Source organism: Melanostigma gelatinosum (assembly GCF_949748355.1).
Source record: "Melanostigma gelatinosum genome assembly, chromosome: 3".
Lineage (NCBI taxonomy): Eukaryota > Metazoa > Chordata > Actinopteri > Perciformes > Zoarcidae > Melanostigma > Melanostigma gelatinosum.
Genome location: NC_136636.1, coordinates 14144065 through 14162874, shown reverse-complemented (window position 1 = coordinate 14162874; position 18810 = coordinate 14144065). Strand labels below are relative to the sequence as shown.

Genomic DNA, 18810 nt, shown 5'->3' with positions numbered 1-18810 from the left:
TGAGTTATGAATGTATTTCTCCAATCTTTGGAGAACTCACTATCACTGTCAAATTGTGTTTTCTGTTTTGTATTTCTGAAGTTTCCGGTTGACCTTTTTTTTAAACGTTATATATTTTTTTGTTTTACTGCAGATTTTTATTTAGTGTATAGGTTCATGTTGGATATGTTGCCTTTTTAACCAAAGCTTCTTTTTTTTTAATCAGCCTTAATGCCACATGGGTTATATTCATAAGAAAAAAAATATTCAAAGTTATTCATAGCTGGTAAGAGAGTGGTGAGTGAAAATGAATCTACATTACTCTCAACAAATTCCTGACAAAGGCGTTGACGGATATATCTGTAAACATGATTGTAAAATACAATAACGTACAATGCAACTATTGTGGTCCATGCTGTAGTTATGTCCCATAACTGAAATATTCTCTGTTACATGTACATGACGGAGGTCCACTAGAACAAAGCCAACAGGTAATTCAGACAACTGTGTTCATCCCTCAGTAGGATTGTTTCTCATATTTATTGATCTTGGAAAAGCGTTGCCATCTGTATAATAGTTAATTTACTGCAGTAAACTTTGTGTCAATGTATCTACATTCATGCTGTACATATCAGTTTATATAAGACTGCAAAAGTACCGAGATATTGTAAAATGTAGTTTAAGTAGCCTTCATTTTGTATCATCAAAATATTTAGAATGTTGGTTGTAAAGTATTTAAGCAGAAATTTTCATCCTCACCAAATGTCCAACAACTAATCCAAAAATAAATCCAAGCAGTAATTGCATGTCATCGAGTTCTTTTGTGCTCAGTATTTAAGAATGTGCGTGAGCGTCAACACATCTTAGTCGAGAAAAGACAAAATTGCAGATGACATGGTGCTTTTGGGTGTGCATATGAAAAATGCATTGCAGATCTCTTTTCAACCCCTTTCTGAAATGAATCTCATTTAGTAAGGAATTATATAATACAGTAATTATAAATATCAATATTGATAATCACACGGTTGAATCAAATGGTTGGAATTAATCCTTGGACCACCATGGGACCTTATTTCAGAAAAATAGGAATACAAATTGATTTCTTCTCATCCCCTTTACCTTCAAATGTTCTTCCTAGAGCCTTGCATTTGTTAGCATCAAATAAATTCCAGGGAACACAAAAATTTCAAAATGCTCTTGCTATCAACATTAAGTTACCTTTAATGTAAAATGATGCCGTACAAATGGGTTTCCTTAAGTGGAATTACACATGGCTATACAGAATGAAGGAAGTGGATAGAAAGAACATAATTGTAGAGTATCGTAGCAATGCAGTGAGAGCGCAAAAGGTATTCTGCACACATGTGGAGTACTAAATGACAATGAAACACTTTAATCCATATTTCCTGACCGACAGATTCAACTTTTTAGATATTATCGATGCCCCTCAAAAATAGGGGGGAAAGTAGTCATCTTAAGCATCTGTGGGTCTAAGAAGACGAGTTGGGAGCTTCAGCAGCTGGATCCACCGTATGGTGAAGCACAAGGTGGTCCCAGCCCACAGTTGTGAGAGTGTTGGAGCCACCGTGGAGCCAGCACACACCTTTGACAAAGTCCTGGTGGCGCCGATCATTGAGTCTACAGAAGAAGAATATATGATTACTATTTATTTTAATGGTAGAGGACTTTAACCTGGCGTTTAGTATTTAAGTGCAAAGACTCACATTTCTCGCAGATCAGAGTTCAAAACAACGAGTGAACAATCATCACTTATGGAGGCGAGCAAGGAGGCACTGGGAGGGGAAAAGAAAAAAAAAGTTGAAATGCTTTAGCGCAAGAAAAGAGCTTATGACACGATGCTAGAATGTATGTTTACCTATGTGTAGAGAAGGCGAGCCCATTGACTCGGCGGCTGTGGGCGTTCTCTACCCGGGCCGGCTCTGTTCCCAGGAAGTCCTTCACTGTCACTCGGCCCAACTCGTCACCTAAGGCCCAATAAACATAATCAGAAACGAAGGGACTGACAATTTAATGTCTCCGTCAATGAAAAATCTGCTGCTGGGCCTTACCAAAAGCAATGGTGCTTCTGTGGTGGGGGTGCCAGGCTACAGTGGTAGGGGAGCAGCTGGGGGACTCCACATCTGAGACAAACACAGAGACGATGATGGAATATGCATAATAATAAAAAAAATTAAAAAAAAGATTGTGTCTTGACAAGATGTACTATTAGATTCTGGGAACAGTCGAGGCTTGTTGTATCAGACAAAGACCCACCGCTCGCTGATTACACACTCATCTGTCATTAACAACATTAATTCCAGCACTTTCCTGCAGAAATGTCTGGACCTGGTTGTTTAGAATGGGACATGTTGCTCACCTATTCTTGAGGCTGGTTTGTTTGGCTTTCTCCTGTCCCACATCAGCACACGGCCATCCTGATAGATAGAGGACAACAGGTTGAGTTTGATGAAGACAAGTATAGTTTTACAGTTCTTTGTCTGCTCTTTATTACTTATGGACTGCATTTATTGTAGCTTTCTTGTGTTGCATGAAAAGAGGTTCATCCTTATTAATATGCACATTTATGCTGCAAGTTGCCCCGAAATGTAGGTCAGGCAGTTACCGAGTTGTTAAATGTTGTGTTTTTAAACTATGCATAACAACTGTTATTCTGTGTCTTACTTGACCACAGGAGATGAAGAGAGACTCATCTGTAGGACTGCAAGCAACACAGCTGACTGGCTGCGTGTGCGCTGGAGGAAGAAACAAAGAGACAAATTGTCAGTTGTGTTTTTTACCATCTTTACCAAGATTTAGCCTCTGTGACAAATGAAGTGAAACCTTTAAACTGAATATAATTTGATTGAAGAACAACACTTTCTCTGACTACTAGAGATATTCTGAGAGCAGTTGTGAGATGTTCCCTCACCATTGTAGGTAGTGACAGCAGTCTCCTGACTGAGATCCCAGACTTTAATTCTGTTGTGAAGAAAGGGAAAGTGCATTTTGATGAGAAAGGGTGTGACAAAAAAGCGACAACCAAAATCACAATACCTAAGTTTAACACAATCAATCAACATGCTTCTGTTCTGCAACCACACATGTATATGTGAAGAATGGTGTCTCACCGACAGTCCATGCTGCCGGTGACGGCACTGTTTGCTCCAGCAACTGGGCTCACTGTGGTGACAATGTGGTCGTGCTCATGTTTAGTGAAGCGATTCACCAGTAGACGTTCGTCCTCTGCCAGATCCCAGAGCTCCAAGGCACCTGCACAGAAACCAGTCAAACAAAAATCACATTTAACATTCAGGTCTCAAGACCAGTGGTTTGATTCATAATTAATATGAATCTGCGTCTTACCAGAGTCTGACGCAACAAGAATACCCTTTTCCGATACCCATTTGACATCTGTGACTCCGGACTCGGTCTGCACACCAGCTTTGCAGAGTTCCTCATCGGGGGCCTGCTTAGAGTCACTGTAGATCCAAAGTGATCCCTGCCAGCTCCTGCCAGTGAGGCTGGAGGCACCGAGCAGCAGAGTACCATCTGTGAACAAGACAATAAACCAACGTTTGAAACAGCTATATTTTAAAAAGAAATGCAATTAGTTTGTTCAACAACTAGCCACCTGCAACACACTAGAGAACCTGACTAAGCTGGGCAGCTATGCTCGTGCACAACTTTTATAAATATAGATCTTTTTTTTAATTTAACATGTTGACGGATTGTATGTACGCCAAATGACCAGAGGACCCCTGCACATCAGTGAATAGACTCAGACGTATAATAACTAACGTTAACTAGCGGCACCACGTGTCTACCTGTGTAACCTCCAGCTAGCTTGCTGTTTGTGTGACCTACCTGCTCGGTATTGCGCCGCGCTCAGATGCTTCTCCATGCATGCGGGAGCATTAGGGGGTACGTTCCACCGGTTCTCCTTGATCATGCTAGTATCCACCGCACTTTTCATTGTGACTTAACGTACGTGATCAATGGCTACAGATGAACTTTTCCAAACAACTTTAGCTAGCTAGCTGTTACTGGCCGCCTGCAGAGACACCGCAGCTTTCGTCTTTGGTTTATTTGGGAAAGAAAGCTAACACGTTAGCTAAAGTTGTCGTTTCAAGAATGAATGAACGAGTGAACAGCATCACATGGGGCATGGAGGGGGCCGATGTGAACAGACACTTCCTGCTCCGGGTCTCTTCTTCTTCTTCTGCTGCTACGTCTCATTCTTCTTCGTTTTTTAGGTGGATTGCAAAACCAGCTTTTAGGTGCATACCGCCAACAACCACAGCGGAGTGTGTAGAACATGATCAGTTTACATTAAACTGTAAAATATACATCGATTATTCTATTAAACAATCCTGTGTCCTAGATGGCGCATTGCTTAACACTTCTGGAGTTAACGAGGCTATTTAATTAATGTGATTTATTGAATTAGATTATATCATAAACAACATACACATATGATACTCTTGTGCAGCTGTTTGCAAAAAAAGGAAATACAAAAAACACAGATTAATAGAAAATATCTAAATATCACATAAAATGAAGTAAATATAAATAAATATTACTTCTACTGGATAATATTTGACATAGTTTACGTGGGTCCTGGCCGAGATTAAATCTCTTCCAAACCCTGTACCAAGAAAAAATAAGGCTCTGTCCTATCTATTTAGAAATATGCTCTGTAGGTCAGTAAGTTGTGGTCTCGTTATTCGTTTTTTATTTGAACATCTATATACTTAATGTTTATTGCAGTGCCACTCACCGGTCTTCATCACCATTGACTTTATATAGTATTATATACAGACTTCATAGTTGGTCTTCACCAAGAAACAAGAGACGTCTTCATAAACAGAGTTGTATCTCTAGGCCTGCTGAGGCTAAATGTCTTTGGCCAATTCCAGTAGCTTGTTCTCCTCAGCCTGCTTTACATGAATGCATCAAAGGCACGTTTATTATGATAGGAACATCAGACAGCAACCTTGTTTCAAACACCTCTGTAAGTACAATTTCCAATTCACCATACATATGAATATCACCCAATGACTCATCAACTCGTCCTCTGAACATAGTAAGTTATATGTCTTGTTATACAAATTGAATGACACTGAGCATATTTAGCTTTCCTTGGAAAACAATCAGATAGGTTTCAACTTAACCTCAGGCATTTTCATGATGTTAGCACTACAGTTAATTATGATGTTTCCTGTTTATTGTGATGTTCTGACAGTCCTCTGATAAAATTGGCCATCTCTCAAAAATGTGGTATGACCACATTGTAGGAGTGGCAATTGTGAATCCTTTTTAAGGGTTTGCACAAAAGAGTTAAAAGAAAATTCCTCTCATTGTGTGTGAACCCACAAGCAGAACATCTACACAACAGACCACAGTACCACATTTTGAAAAGAGATCTGTAAATGTAGCAAGTATCTTAGTAATACAATAAAGTTACTAATAGGCTACTTGAATTAAAAATCTGACATTCAGAATAACATATCAGGAGTTCACGAGATTTGTTTTAAAACTTTAAGGAGTGAAACGGTCTGTTCAAATCATACATGGAAACAATTGAAAGCGGCTACAATGAGCCAGTGGGGATTATAACATGATTCATGTCAGTGACTCGGTGTTGCAGTTAAATGTAGGCCAGAAGGCTGAAGCGGTTTTGTTCAGTCGCAGAGGTTTAATGGCGAGTTGTAAAGTTGAAGTCAATTAACTGTGAACAGGAAGTCTGATGCGCTCAATGCGCAATACGCAACGTCGTAACTCACACGTTTCGTTTTTTAAAAATTGTGCCCCATGGTTTCTAAAGTCTCAAGCGGTCACTGTTATGCCACCTGCATATCAAACTATACCAACATTAAACAGAGAAAAGTGGAAATACTCATCACCATCTTGTAAAACCATAATATAACACACTACGAGTCCGTACAAGCTTTTATTCTGAAGGTGAACAAACGGAAGTGGCAGTTCATTTGCTGCTACCTTCACACTTCTGTTTCTCGGTCTAAAATCGATAAGTGATTGGCTTTTCTTGATTATTAAAGATTTTTGGAAGTCTAGTAACGGGCTCCCAGAAGGTAAGCACACAACTATTTCCAGGGGTTAAACTAAAATATGTCCCATCATGTGTCGTAGCCTCACTTAACGTTAGCTTTGTAACGTTAGACGTTGGTACAGTGATGCCTTTGTCGTGTCTCTAACTCGCGTTAGATGATGTTGAAGGCTAACCGCGAAGTGTAGCTAACTGTTAGCTTATCTGTGGTCAGTACCTGTCCGCACTTGAGTGACAGGTAGGTGGACAGCTGCCGGTTTGTGTGCTAGCTTACTGCTGACGTGTGCACACTGGGCGGCAGTCTGTACGCAGCTGGAGGACATTAGGCAGAGCGGTTAACGTTGAAACCTCCAGACAGACAGCATTATAGGTGTCCGTTGATAAATATCATTCTAGGTGATAATAATGAACTGGAGTGGTTGTCACCTTTTTATAATCGGACTATAAAGCGCATTAAACCTTCAAGGAGATCGGAGGGCCTGTTGACAAAACACCCATGAAATGCTTATTTCTGATTTGAGAATTTGTCCAAATTTAAAACTCACGAGCATTTGTCTCAAGTATAAGATTTAATTAGGGGTCAAAGTTAATTTGGGGTGACATGAAATCACTCATCACGGAAGTGGCCGTGCTTCCAACACACAGAATGTAAGCATTTATAAGGTATATTCTGTGACTTCAACAAAATAATAATATAAACTGTAACCCAAATATTCTTACATTTTCAATTTTCAAGTTCAATTAATATCATCTTGACAATTTGTTTCATGTTTCGTCAGAGGCACCCCTCCATCTCCCCCCTTTTCAAAGAACAAAATGTAAAAGTGAAGCTGTAGAACATAAACAGGTCAATGAAAAGCACAATACAAATATAGAAATGTGTCGATATCTTATTCTGTTCCTCCAAATGTGTAGGCTTTGCATTGGCATAGCTCCGCTATTACTATTACATTATTAATATTACATCTGGAGACAGAGACATGATCAGGTCCTATAGGCCTTTTTTAATGGAAGTGTAAATCATGAAATAGATGATGATTGAGTCCTATTTAGGGGATTCAGTTTCAGGGTCCTGGTATGTGCATGCTTACGCTCACACTGCTCTGTTGTGGTACACGTGAATATAACTGTTGTGTCACCAGTAAGGCCGGTGCTTTTCCTGCCACAACAGATCAAAATGTGTCGAGTTAAACATCTGCTCAGTTCTTCAGTATTGGTAATCATAGCTTCTCATTCACAGCAGTAGTCTGTTGCATTTGATAGGAGAGGGGTGTGTCATGAAGGGGAAGGGGCCATTGTAAATTTGATGTTTAGTCTGTTTTAATATAGAAAATAGAAAACAATATCAGGATGACCACACCATATTACAGTATATCCAGTGTCCCTCATTGAGATTATTCACTCAGTCTGCATAGTGTACACATTGTTTAGATACTGTAATGTTTATTATAGCTCTTGTCTGCATGCACTGACACTTGTTACTTTACTGGTTCTTTGCCACAGGGGTCGTCATGGCCTTGAAAAGGAGAAGGGCGACGTCCCCCTCTAGCAGTGTGAGTGGAGGAGATTTTGACGATAGCCAGACTTCATCGTTAGTGTCTTCAATTGGGAGAAAGAGGAGAAGGACCTCAAACATTCCAACTGTGGATCCTGTAATTTTTTACAAATTTCAGTTTCAGTCTTTCTTTGAACACACTTGTCAGAATTTATGCTGATTAACTGGTTGGCATGGGAAAGGAGGCAGATATGTTTCAATGTTTCATCCTTTGACTTGCAGATTGCTGTGTGTCATGAACTGTATAATACAATCAGAGATTACAAGGATGATCAGGGCAGGATGTTGTGTGAGCTGTTCATCAGAGCCCCCAAACGAAGGTAAGGAAAGGGATGAGTGGTCATTGGATATGTGCACATGATTGGACCTGGAATTCTTTAAATATCAGTCGAGGTATTTAACACAAACATTAGATGTAGAACAATTACAAAGACCCATTTTCTTACAGGAATCAACCGGATTATTATCATGTGGTGTCTCAACCGATTGACATGATGAAGATCCAGCAGAAATTAAAGATGGAGGAGTATGATGATGTTGAACAACTCACTAGTGACTTTCAACTGTTATTCAACAATGCAAAAACATATTACAAGGTTAAAACAAACAAAAAAACGTATTATAAGACACAAATTATTTACAACTCCGCAGTAAATGAAATTATGATATTTACCAACATGAATATGAATTGCTTGTATCTGTCTAGTCTGACAGTCCTGAGTACAGAGCAGCCTGTAAACTGTGGGATCTTTACCTGCGAACCAAAAATGAATTTGTTCAGCGAGGCGATTATGACGACGATGATGAAGAAGGGTACGATGCACACGACAACCCCGGAGGGTCGACTGAGGATGAGGTGACACTCACTCACATTACTGATAACACAGATGTATTATGACTCTTCATTCAATACACACTGCTAACATAAATTCATCTGTAGCTTAGAATCAACGGGCCTCGTGCAAGAACCACTTGTACGAACAGATTTGTTCTTAAATGGCTAGAACTTGCCGTATTTACCAATTTTCGCATATTGAGTTTTTCACAAATGGATTGTATATTTCATTACTTTGAAGCAATTCTGCGTTAGAAAATCATATATAAATTGCACTTCATAATTATGATGACATTATCCCGTTTGACTCTGCAAATTAAAATATAATATAATTCAAAATTGGCTATTGGTCCCATTGTATAACACTACAATATCACTATGAACACCTCAAGCTGCAAAACAATTCAATGATGCACGAATTGATGGTTCATTTGTCTCTAAGGGTGATGTAGAACTTCTTTACCTAAACCGTGCGCTCCCTTGTGTATGACAGAGTGCACCTACCTGCTTGAAAGAAGTCCTCGAGCAGCTCCTTGATGCCGTGGTCTCTTACACTGAGCCCACTGGCCGTCTGGTCAGCGAGCTGTTTCAGAAGCTTCCATCCAAAATGGTACAAGCACCTTCAGTATGACTTCAGCTATTGTCAGTAAAATTAGGGATTTGGCTTTGATGTGTAGTTTCCTTTTTCTTTCAGCAATACCCGGATTATTACGCTATCATCAAGGAACCAATAGATCTGAAAATCGTTGCTCAAAAGATTCAGGTATGCTATTACACCTCCTGCATTAAATATGCACTATAAGGTTTATAAAAAAATATTTATGTCCAATAAATGTGTTTGCCTTCTAGTTGAGCCACTACAGGAGTGTTAGTGCCATGGCTAAAGATGTAGATTTGCTGGTCAAGAATGCCAAAACTTACAATGAGCCTGGATCGCAAGTGTTTAAGGTGAGCGTGTCAATGAGAATATGACGCATATTAAAATACCATAAGCAGTGTTTGACATGCAGACCAAATGACCTGCTCCTGTGTTACAGGATGCAAACACCATCAAAAAGATTTTTGCACAAAAGAAGTCTGAGATGGAACACGGAGAACCGATCAAGTCCAGCATTCGTATAAGGTAAATAGGAGACAACACTGGAATCAAGTCGCGTTAGCTTTTGCTTTTAACTCTGTCGCCCTTGTTCTGTTTTTCTCTGCCAGGAATAGAAGGTCTGCCCAGGGAGACCGCCTCTCGGCTATCACCATGGCTCTTCAGTACGAAAGTGACGAGGAAGGCATTCTCTCGGGTACATCTTTACGTCATTGGCTTTGGTGCCTTGTACAATATATTGTTGTAATTGATGGGTGTGTCATTATTTAGTATCCTCCTGTGTTTGTCAGGTTCTGTCCACTATGATGAGGGTGAGTCTGAAGCAGAGAGTATGACCTCGAACATGGACATGAGTAATCCCATCTTCCAGCTGTTTGAGGCTGTGCGAGGTGCCAGGAACAGCCAGGGCCAGTTGATCTCTGAGCCTTTCCTGCAGCTTCCCTCCAGGAAGGACTACCCCGACTACTACCACCAGATCAGTCAACCCCTCTGCCTCCTTCAGATCAAGTATGACAGAGCTCGTACTGATCTGATGTCTTTGCAACAACATTGAAATGTAGCTTCATTTTTTTTATACCCTGAGTGATGTCACCACCTGAATTCAACACAGATTTGAAATGTTGTGACAATTTATTGTACGTTAAAGTGGATTGTAAAGTGAAGCATTTAGTATTGATTTGAGGGATTTATACCAATTTAAGGTTAATATTTTCAAGTAGTTTAAAATGAATTACCATAAAACGCATGTTTTACTGTCACGTGTAATATTTTGGCATAGTTTGCATGTGTATGTATATACAGTAGATCTGTTTTATCTATCAAGTGCATTTTAGTTACCCATAAAAGGTTCTAGAAATGTTAATTAGGTATTTTTGATCAGTGTTTTAATAGATGCTGTGAATTCAGTGTCAGATAACAAATCTACCAGAAAAATGTAATATGTCCAACAACAAGGTTTCCATTTATTGTAATGGAAAAGGTTAGTGGCAATAATACAGACATTTGTCTTTTTATACAACCTTTCCAAGCAGAAATGTCTCTGAATCAACAAACACTACTTGGGTTTACACCCACACAGTTCCTAATCCATGTTTCATCATCGATTTGTTTTTGTTTTGTTTCACCAACATTCTCTCTTTTTATTTTCTACCCCTACGGCATCACACACTCACTATACAGAACAGTATTTTCTGTGCCCTCCTTTCCAAATGTGAGAGCCCGTAATTCCCCACAGGAACAAGATGAAGAACAATGAATATGAGAGTGTTGAGCAGATTGACTCTGATCTGATGCAGATGTTTGAGAATGCCAAACGCTACAATGTTCCTCACTCGTCCATCTACAAACGTGCACTCAAACTCCAACACATTCAGCAGGTCAGTCCCAACTTACCCTTTTTGCCAGCTTTGGGGTATTTTAAGAGGCATTGTAGCGATTAGATGTATGTTTACCTGTTATCTCTGTAGATGAAGAGAAAGGAGCTGTTACAGAGAGATGATGACGACGGAGACAGCATGCTCTCCTCTGCCACGTCTGACACCAGCAGCACAAAAAGAAAAAGGTTTGCACTTTTACTTACTCCATTCTCTGAAGCTTCTTGTTTAATTGTGCGTGAAAGTAGAGCAACAGTTGGTCTTCATTTGGTTTCCAGTCACAAGAAGAATACAAAGAAAAACCGAATGAAAGCTCTCTTCGCTGCTGTGGCTGAGGCGCGAGAAGCTGGTACTGGTCGGAGGCTGTGTGACCTCTTCATGGTCAAGCCCTCGAAGAAGGACTATCCAGACTACTACAAGGTCATCCTGGAACCAATGGACCTCAGGACCGTTGAGCACAACATCCGCTCAGACAAGTACATGACCGAAGATGCAATGGTGGAGGAAATGAAGCTGATGTTCCGCAATGCTCGACACTACAACGAAGAAGGCTCCCAGGTAAGATCTGTTTGGTATTTCTAATTAACTGCGAGTCTAATTTAGCCTGAGGAAAATGTTTTTTCTCGGAACCAGGAGCTTCTCATGACAAACCTCTTTGTTGTGTTCAAGGTGTACAACGATGCTGACATTCTAGAGAAGATCATGAAAGACAGACGCAAGGATCTTGGGCCAGCGACAGATGATGATGACACATTGTCCCCAAAGTTGAAAATAAGTACTTAACTTAACAGTACCTTGTCAGTGCAGTGAATTACAGCTAAATGTGTGTGAGTTGGTTGTCGTTAACACACACATACACTTTATTTGATTGCAGGAAAGAACAGCATTACGCTGAAGAAGTCAAAGTACTTAACACCCTTACAGCAGAAGCTGAATGAGCTTTATGAGGCCGTCAAGAACTTCACAGATAAACGGGGTCGTCGCCTCAGCACTATCTTCCTGCGGCTGCCTTCTCGTGCCGAGCTTCCTGACTACTACATTGCCATCAAGAAACCTGTGGACATGGAGAAGATCAAGAGCCACATGTTGGCTAACAAGTACCAGGATGTTGACGCGCTGGTGGAGGACTTGGTGCTCATGTTCAACAATGCCTGTACTTACAACGAGCCCGAGTCTCTCATATACCGCGACGCCCTCATGCTGCACAGGGTGCTGTTGGAGACGAGGCGTGACCTGGAGGGAGGAGATGATGCCCACGTACCTGATGTGCCCCGCCTCATCCAGGAACTAATCCGCAGCCTCTTTGTCTCCGTGCTCAGCCACCAAGACGACGAGGGCCGCTGCTACAGTGATTCACTCGCTGAGATTCCCGCCCTAGATCCCTCAAATCCTGAGAAGCCACCACTCAACTTTGAGATCATCAGGACTAATGTAGATCGAGGGTGTTATAAGAGGCTGGATGTGTTTCAGGACCACATGTTTGAAGTGCTGGAAAAGGCTAGACGGCTGAATAGGTGAGGTGCTGTTGAACATCCTGTACAAAATCAAATTGGTCGTCTAATCACCGTTGTTTTGTTGATGTTGAAGGATTATTGTATTAAAGAAAGCTAAAGTTGTGTTGTGCCATATGTCTATTACAGGAGTGATTCTGAGATCTTTGAAGATGCTGTGGAACTGCAGCAGTTCTTCATCCGAATCAGAGACGAGCTGTGTAAGAACGGAGAGATCTTGATGTCTCCTGCTCTCAGCTACACCTCCAAACATCTGCATAGTGATGTGGAAAAGGAGAAGAAAGGGAAGCTCCCCAAGGAGTTTGAGGAGGACAAAATCAAAAGGGAGGAGGAAAAAAGGGGTATTTTGATTCATATATAATAACGGTCACAGTGCATAGAAGTTCTGTCATACGTTGTCTCAGCACATACTGTGGCAATGATTCACCGAGTCACTTGTGAATTCCCAGAAGCTGAGAAGAGAGAGGACTCTGTTGGAGGATCATGGCAGTCTAACCTCCAGCGCACATACAGTCAGGACTGCAGCTTCAAAGACAGCATGTACCACGTGGGAGACTACGTATATGTGGAGCCTGCAGAGCCAAATCTCCAGCCTCACATCATCTACATCGAACGCCTTTGGCAAGACGATACTGGTCAGTCTCATTGTTGCAATAATCAGACAATAAGTCGTATTTTTTGTAAGAAAAGCAGAATGATATTTTCTTCGGATTTTTATTCGGTCCAGTTTCTTCAGTTAGCGTTCCAGTTCAGCAGAAGATGCCATTTTTATTGAGAGCAGTTCTCATTCAGTTTTTTTCAATAAATGCAGGTGAGAAGTGGCTGTATGGCTCCTGGTTCTACAGGCCAAATGAAACATTTCATCTCGCCACAAGGAAGTTCTTGGAGAAAGAAGTTTTTAAAAGCGACTATTACAACAAAGCTCCTGTCAGCAAGATTCTGGGCAAATGTGTGGTCATGTTTGTAAAGGTAAAGGCTGTGTTTCTCCTGTATGTTTCTTCGGCGTAGGTTTTGTTTTGAAGCATTGGCCATTTGAATGTGTATTGAGTGTTGATCCGAACATTTATGGTGTGTGGAATTCAAGGAGTACTTCAAACTTCATCCGGAAGGCTTCAGGGCTGAGGATGTCTACGTCTGTGAATCGCGCTACTCTGCCAAGTCCAAGTCTTTCAAGAAGATCAAGTTATGGGCCATGCCCTTGAGCTCGGTTCGGTTTCTTCCCAGAGAGGTCCCCCTACCCGTCGTCCGTGTAGCATCAATGTTTGCCCCCAAACAAGAGGAGAAACCGCCTGAGATGGTGGATGAAATCAAAATGATAGATGGTAATGTAGACAAGGTAAATGCCAGTTGCTTTTTGTCCATGAGAAATGACAGAATACACGTAAAATAACGCAGACTACTGTCAACAAAACTGTTTGTGTCTCCAGGAGAGGGAGGATGTTCCAATGGAAATGACCAATGGGGAGCCAGCGTGTCACTACTATGAGCAGCTCTGCTACAACAAGCTGTGTCTGAAAGTGGGAGACTGTGTTTACATAGGCTCACATGGACTTGTGCGCCACCGAGTGGGCAGGTAGAGAACATACATTTCTTTTCAACTGACCATGGGGCACCTCCTTCCCTTCAATCGCTAACACAGGAACTCTATATTGTGTTATGGTTGGAAAATAAGGAACACGGCGAGCTTGGCGTAATGGCAAAGTGATGTGGTGGTAATGTGTGTGTTTGTAAATATACAAATGTCTGATTTCCAATGTATCTAATGCAGCTCTTTTATCAAAAACAGAATTGAGAAAATGTGGATGAGAGATGGAGCAGGCTACTTCTTTGGTCCAATCTTCATCCATCCGGAGGAAACCGAGCATGAGCCCACTAAGATGTTCTACAAGAAGGAAGTGTTCCTGAGCAACCTTGAGGAGACTTGCCCTATGACCTGCATCATAGGTATCGTCCTTACTGTACACGTGGAACAAATGTATGAATGTATAAAGTTTCATGTGTGTGGTTAATAGAAATCATTACACATTCACTGAGTCAGTCTCCTTGTTTCACAGGGAAGTGTGTGGTGTCGTCCTACAAAGACTACCTGTCATGTCGGCCAACTGAAGTGCCTGAAGAGAACGTTCTACTCTGCGAGAGCCGCTATATCGAGAGTGAGAAGCAGATGAAGAAGTTTAAGGGTCTTAAGCGCTTTTCACTCTCTGGGAAAGTGGTGGAGGATGAAACTTACTATTTTAGGTAAAAAAAAACGTATTATCTGTTAATGTTACTGTGTGGCAGCAGGAAAGGAGAGACAAACATCTTTGTTAAAGATCTACAAATATAACTACACACACTAATCAGAACAAGCCCGTCCTGTGTAGGCTGCGTTACGTTCCTGGTTGTGTTTCTTCATGAGTTTCTACGGGTGTTTTCCAGTTTATTGAAAGATTAGGGCCAATTTGAAAGGTGGATATATTGCACAGTTTCTTTTTCTTATTGTTTTATCCAGGAAGCTCATAGTACCCCAGAAGGAGCCATCCCCTCTGCTGGACAAGAAAATTGAGGTACTGGAGGCCAAGTTTGCTGATATGACAGATGAGGAGCTAGAGGATCTTGGGGATGATGATGGCGAGCTAGGGGACCGGTCTCGCCCTCGGATGCAGTCTTCCATGTCGAGTCAAATGGATGTCATGCCTTACACTCCCCCGCAGGTCAGGGTGGAAAAGTATTCCCTCACAAATGTAAATTTCCTCTGCAAAGTAGCAAGCATTTATGTGACTTTTAGCATTCTCGTGAACGCTCTCCTGTGTTTTGGTTGCAGTCCACACAAAAACCCATTAAGGGCCTTTCAAAGAAGGAGGGCTCAAAGCGAAAGATCAACATGAGTGGCTACATCCTGTTCAGCAGTGAGATGCGAGCGGTCATCAAAGCGCAGCACCCGGACTTCTCCTTTGGGGAGCTGAGTCGCCTCGTTGGCACTGAGTGGAGAAACCTGGAGGGTTCCAAGAAAGCAGAATATGAAGGTGAGCAGAACTTTTTTGGATTCTAGTCTTCACCCAGAGTTGTGAACCACGTGGAATTAAGACCTTGCGCTCGTCTTTATTGTTTTGCAGAGCGAGCAGCTAAAGTGGCAGAGCAGCAGGAGCGCGACAGGGCCCAGCATCAGACGTCCCCTAGAGCAGGTACCCCAGTAGGGGCGCTGAAGGGGGTGGTGCCGCCCCCAATCCCCATGGGGATGCTAAATCCCAGCATGACGCCTGCGTCAGGTAACCCCTCATAGATGCAGATGGATCCCCAGTGTACATTAGAAGGCTGACTGGAAGAAGAAGCTGAACTGCTCGATGCATTCACATTTTAAGTTTCCTAATCTCACCCATGTCCGCATGTTTGTGATGCTGCAGTGTTGTGATTTAATTGTATGTTGCATCTAACATTATTTCACTTTACTGACCTTGCTTGTTGTAGAGAATCCTTTGTTCTTTACATCGTGGTTGACTCCACATATTTGAATGCAGAGCTTGAAGTGTAAAAGTTGAGGATTGGGACTGAAAAGTTAATTAGCACGTAGCAGTAGTGCATGTGCACGAAATAGTTTTCATTGTGCTTTTTTCATCCATTCATATCCATCGTAATGATCTGGTGATGAAATAAAAACATACATGTTAACATGTTTCTGCATGCCAAGTAGAGCAAGTAGTTGATGCATGTTTGACTGACGCATGTCGCTGTCTTGAGTTCCTGCTGTCCCTTCCTAAGAGGGTATGGTGGGTGCATATAGGTCAGCTATGATGCCCCCGTGGGGCCACGGTGAAGGCATGGTTAGTATGACTGGCATGCCACCACATCTCATGGGGGTGCCTGTCTTTCCTCAACGTCTCCTGCCTGTTATGCCTGGGTTCCCTGGAATGCCGTACTTTGGTAAGAGTGCTGTCATAACCACCCCACTTGCCACGCAGTTGCTTCCTGTCTGCCAATCTGACTTGCTGGAGGGGCTACCTGTACCAATAGGCTGAGGTCCTTAAGTTAAGGGCCGGTCAGTTGAGAGCACAGAGCCTTAACTGGGGCTCTGTTATTCATCCTCCTCATTACCACTAGACTTGTAGGTAATTATGTCATGGAGAGAAAGTCAGTATCTCTAAAAAATATACCAGATTTTTTAAATTTAAAATGTTCATAATTGGCATTCCTAAGTGTTCTAATATCGATTAAAGTTACACGGGTTGATTTCAGTAACGGACTTTGAATTTATTATTTGTAATATAAACCAATATCGAGTGGCCTGCTGCACTTTTTGACTGTTTCTTGATGTTGAATATCCACAGGTGTTAATGGCATGGGAGGTGGAGCAGGAAACATTCATGGATCCCAGGTAATCTACACGGCTCTGTAATCATCTGTAATCTATGTGTTCAGAGAAGGATATGAGACTCTTGGAAAACATGAACAAATTCTTTAGGCTGTGTTCTCCATGAAGCTATTCTAAAACATTTTCAGAAATGAGAGTGAAATCTAGTGTCAGTGTTTTTTTTTTTTTTAGCCTTTCACAAAGTTGAATAGCAGGCGGAATATTTATAAAACATCCAGTCCATCATATGTGACAGTCATATGATGGACTGCAGGTGTAGCGAGTAAAAAGATACGTGCCGCAGTACATCTGCTCTGCGAACCATCCGCATTCGTTACGTCTTTAATGTAGCCTAGCTGTAGGATTAGTTTGTAGCTTCAAATCCACCACACTAAACTGGTTTCTCGGTTACAGTCACACTTGCAAACAGGCAAATGCACACACATGATTTTTTTTACTCTGTGTGTCTCAATGACGCCTGTGTCATTAATTATTCCTTAAACAACAAGCTAAATATAAGTTAATGTCCAGTTGTAAATGTCATCTTTGTTTTATAATGGCAGAGCTTCCAATGAGTCTGAAAACAAAAAAAGCTCAACAAAACAGCTTCTCTGCATTAACACATCTGTGCACCCAGATTGTGTTACTTTTTCCACTTTGCAGTTGTTTAGCTCTTGTAGACTGTAGCACAGTATCCCGAAAAGATGCCTGAAAGAAAACGTGACAGATTATTTATTTTGCTAATTAAATATCTAACTAATTTGTGTCAAGCTGAACAGATAAAAAAATTAAGCATTTTTGAAAATTAATTTCACTTAGTGTTTTAAAAATCAATTGAAAAGACTAAATTACAAACCTCCCTAAAATAGTAAAGCAAAATGAAGGTCAAGGGGCCCTTCAAGGGGTTCCAGACAGACAACATTGTAGGGCCAGCACAATGCCACCAGAATACAGACAGATTTGGTGCTAGATAGCTTGATGCGTGATCTTATGGTCTCCTTAATGGGGCACTTTATTTGTGTTGGCCGCTCCATTCCTTAAATGGTAAACCATGTACTTGAAGCCAACATGTGCCACAACTATGTGACACCTGTGAAGTTTGTCACACACAGCCGTTGCAGATTGGGGCTTCAATTATCTTAAGATGTTTTTGATGAAATACTGTATAAATTTCAATCTAAATCAGAGAAATAATAGATTATAGATTCTTATAATATTTTCATTTGATGGGACAGCAGGCTCCACCGCCGTACCCGGGCCAGATGGGACAACCTGCACACCAGCAGCCCTCCACCCCGATGTTTGTGTCCCCACCAGCCAAGTCTCAAAGGCTGCTCCACTCCGAGGCATACCTCAGATACATCGAGGGCTTAACTGCAGAGTCCTCTACCATTAGCAAGTGGGATCATGCTCTCTCAGGTGTTTGTTTTAAATTTTTTTGAGTGATTAAGTTTACATAAAATGACAATTACACTGGCAAACATGGCTTGGGAGAGCAACAAAAAAGAAAAATTCCTCTTAGGATGCAACACGCATGCATTGAAATATATTTTTTACAAACCTATAAAAGCATATCACATACTAACACAACATTCACTTATCCTTAAAGATTCTTAACAAATGAATGTAGTCAAGTGAATATCCTAATTTTAATATTTTATTTCTGCACTTTCAGTTCAAAAACAAGATGTGCGCCTCACCAAAGAGCAAGAGAGCAGACTACCATCGCACTGGCTGAAGAGTAAGGGCGCCCACAAGACGATGGCAGATGCACTTTGGCGCCTCCGTGACCTGATGCTGCGAGACACACTTAACATTCGTCAGACGCACAACCTGTAACTGCTTGTATTCTGAGCCTCTGCTCCCACTGTTCCTGTGAGACAGGATGAGGGTCAAGCTCGCTAATAGTGTTCAATTTGTGTTGTCATTTAAAAATGTGTTTGTAGTTATAAAAGCTGCTTTCTGTGTTGAAGCTGGGTTTTGTTTTACATTTCAGATGTATTGTTCTAAGTGCATTATTGTCAATGGCTGTCGTTTCGTGATGAATGCCTTCATGTTTTCACAATT

General features: G+C 41.3%; 2 protein-coding genes across 4 annotated transcripts; one reads left to right on the top strand and one right to left on the bottom strand.

The window, feature by feature from the left end:
- Positions 1-1085: 1085 nt before the first annotated feature.
- Positions 1086-4177, bottom strand: wdr77 (WD repeat domain 77). The gene is made up of 10 exons (XM_079265898.1): positions 3844-4177; positions 3343-3528; positions 3108-3249; positions 2909-2958; positions 2662-2732; positions 2357-2414; positions 2049-2120; positions 1856-1964; positions 1704-1772; positions 1086-1617 (listed from the first exon to the last, which is right to left on the bottom strand). Exons 1-10 carry the CDS (start codon positions 3950-3952, stop codon positions 1470-1472), a joined length of 1014 nt encoding a protein of 337 aa, XP_079122024.1. The 5' UTR covers positions 3953-4177; the 3' UTR covers positions 1086-1469.
- A 1805-nt stretch (positions 4178-5982) lies between these two features.
- LOC306775145 (protein polybromo-1-like) lies at positions 5983-18787 on the top strand. 3 transcript variants are annotated; one of them, XM_079265426.1, is made up of 30 exons: positions 5983-6071; positions 7550-7698; positions 7824-7921; positions 8050-8197; positions 8308-8457; positions 8930-9046; positions 9131-9199; positions 9286-9384; positions 9474-9559; positions 9643-9728; positions 9823-10039; positions 10767-10908; positions 10999-11093; positions 11184-11463; positions 11575-11680; positions 11780-12419; positions 12546-12757; positions 12866-13051; positions 13228-13385; positions 13501-13752; positions 13844-13989; positions 14203-14360; positions 14471-14654; positions 14908-15109; positions 15220-15421; positions 15512-15664; positions 16155-16316; positions 16721-16767; positions 17979-18162; positions 18419-18787. In XM_079265426.1, the coding sequence occupies exons 2-30, from the start codon at positions 7558-7560 to the stop codon at positions 18580-18582; spliced, it is 4884 nt and encodes a 1627-aa protein (XP_079121552.1). In that variant the 5' UTR covers positions 5983-6071; positions 7550-7557; the 3' UTR covers positions 18583-18787. The 3 variants fall into 3 exon arrangements, with proteins under 3 accessions (XP_079121552.1, XP_079121551.1, XP_079121550.1); XM_079265425.1 differs by lacking the exon at positions 16155-16316; XM_079265424.1 differs by lacking the exon at positions 16155-16316 and having other exon boundaries at positions 10999-11463.
- The last annotated feature ends 23 nt before the right edge of the window (positions 18788-18810 follow it).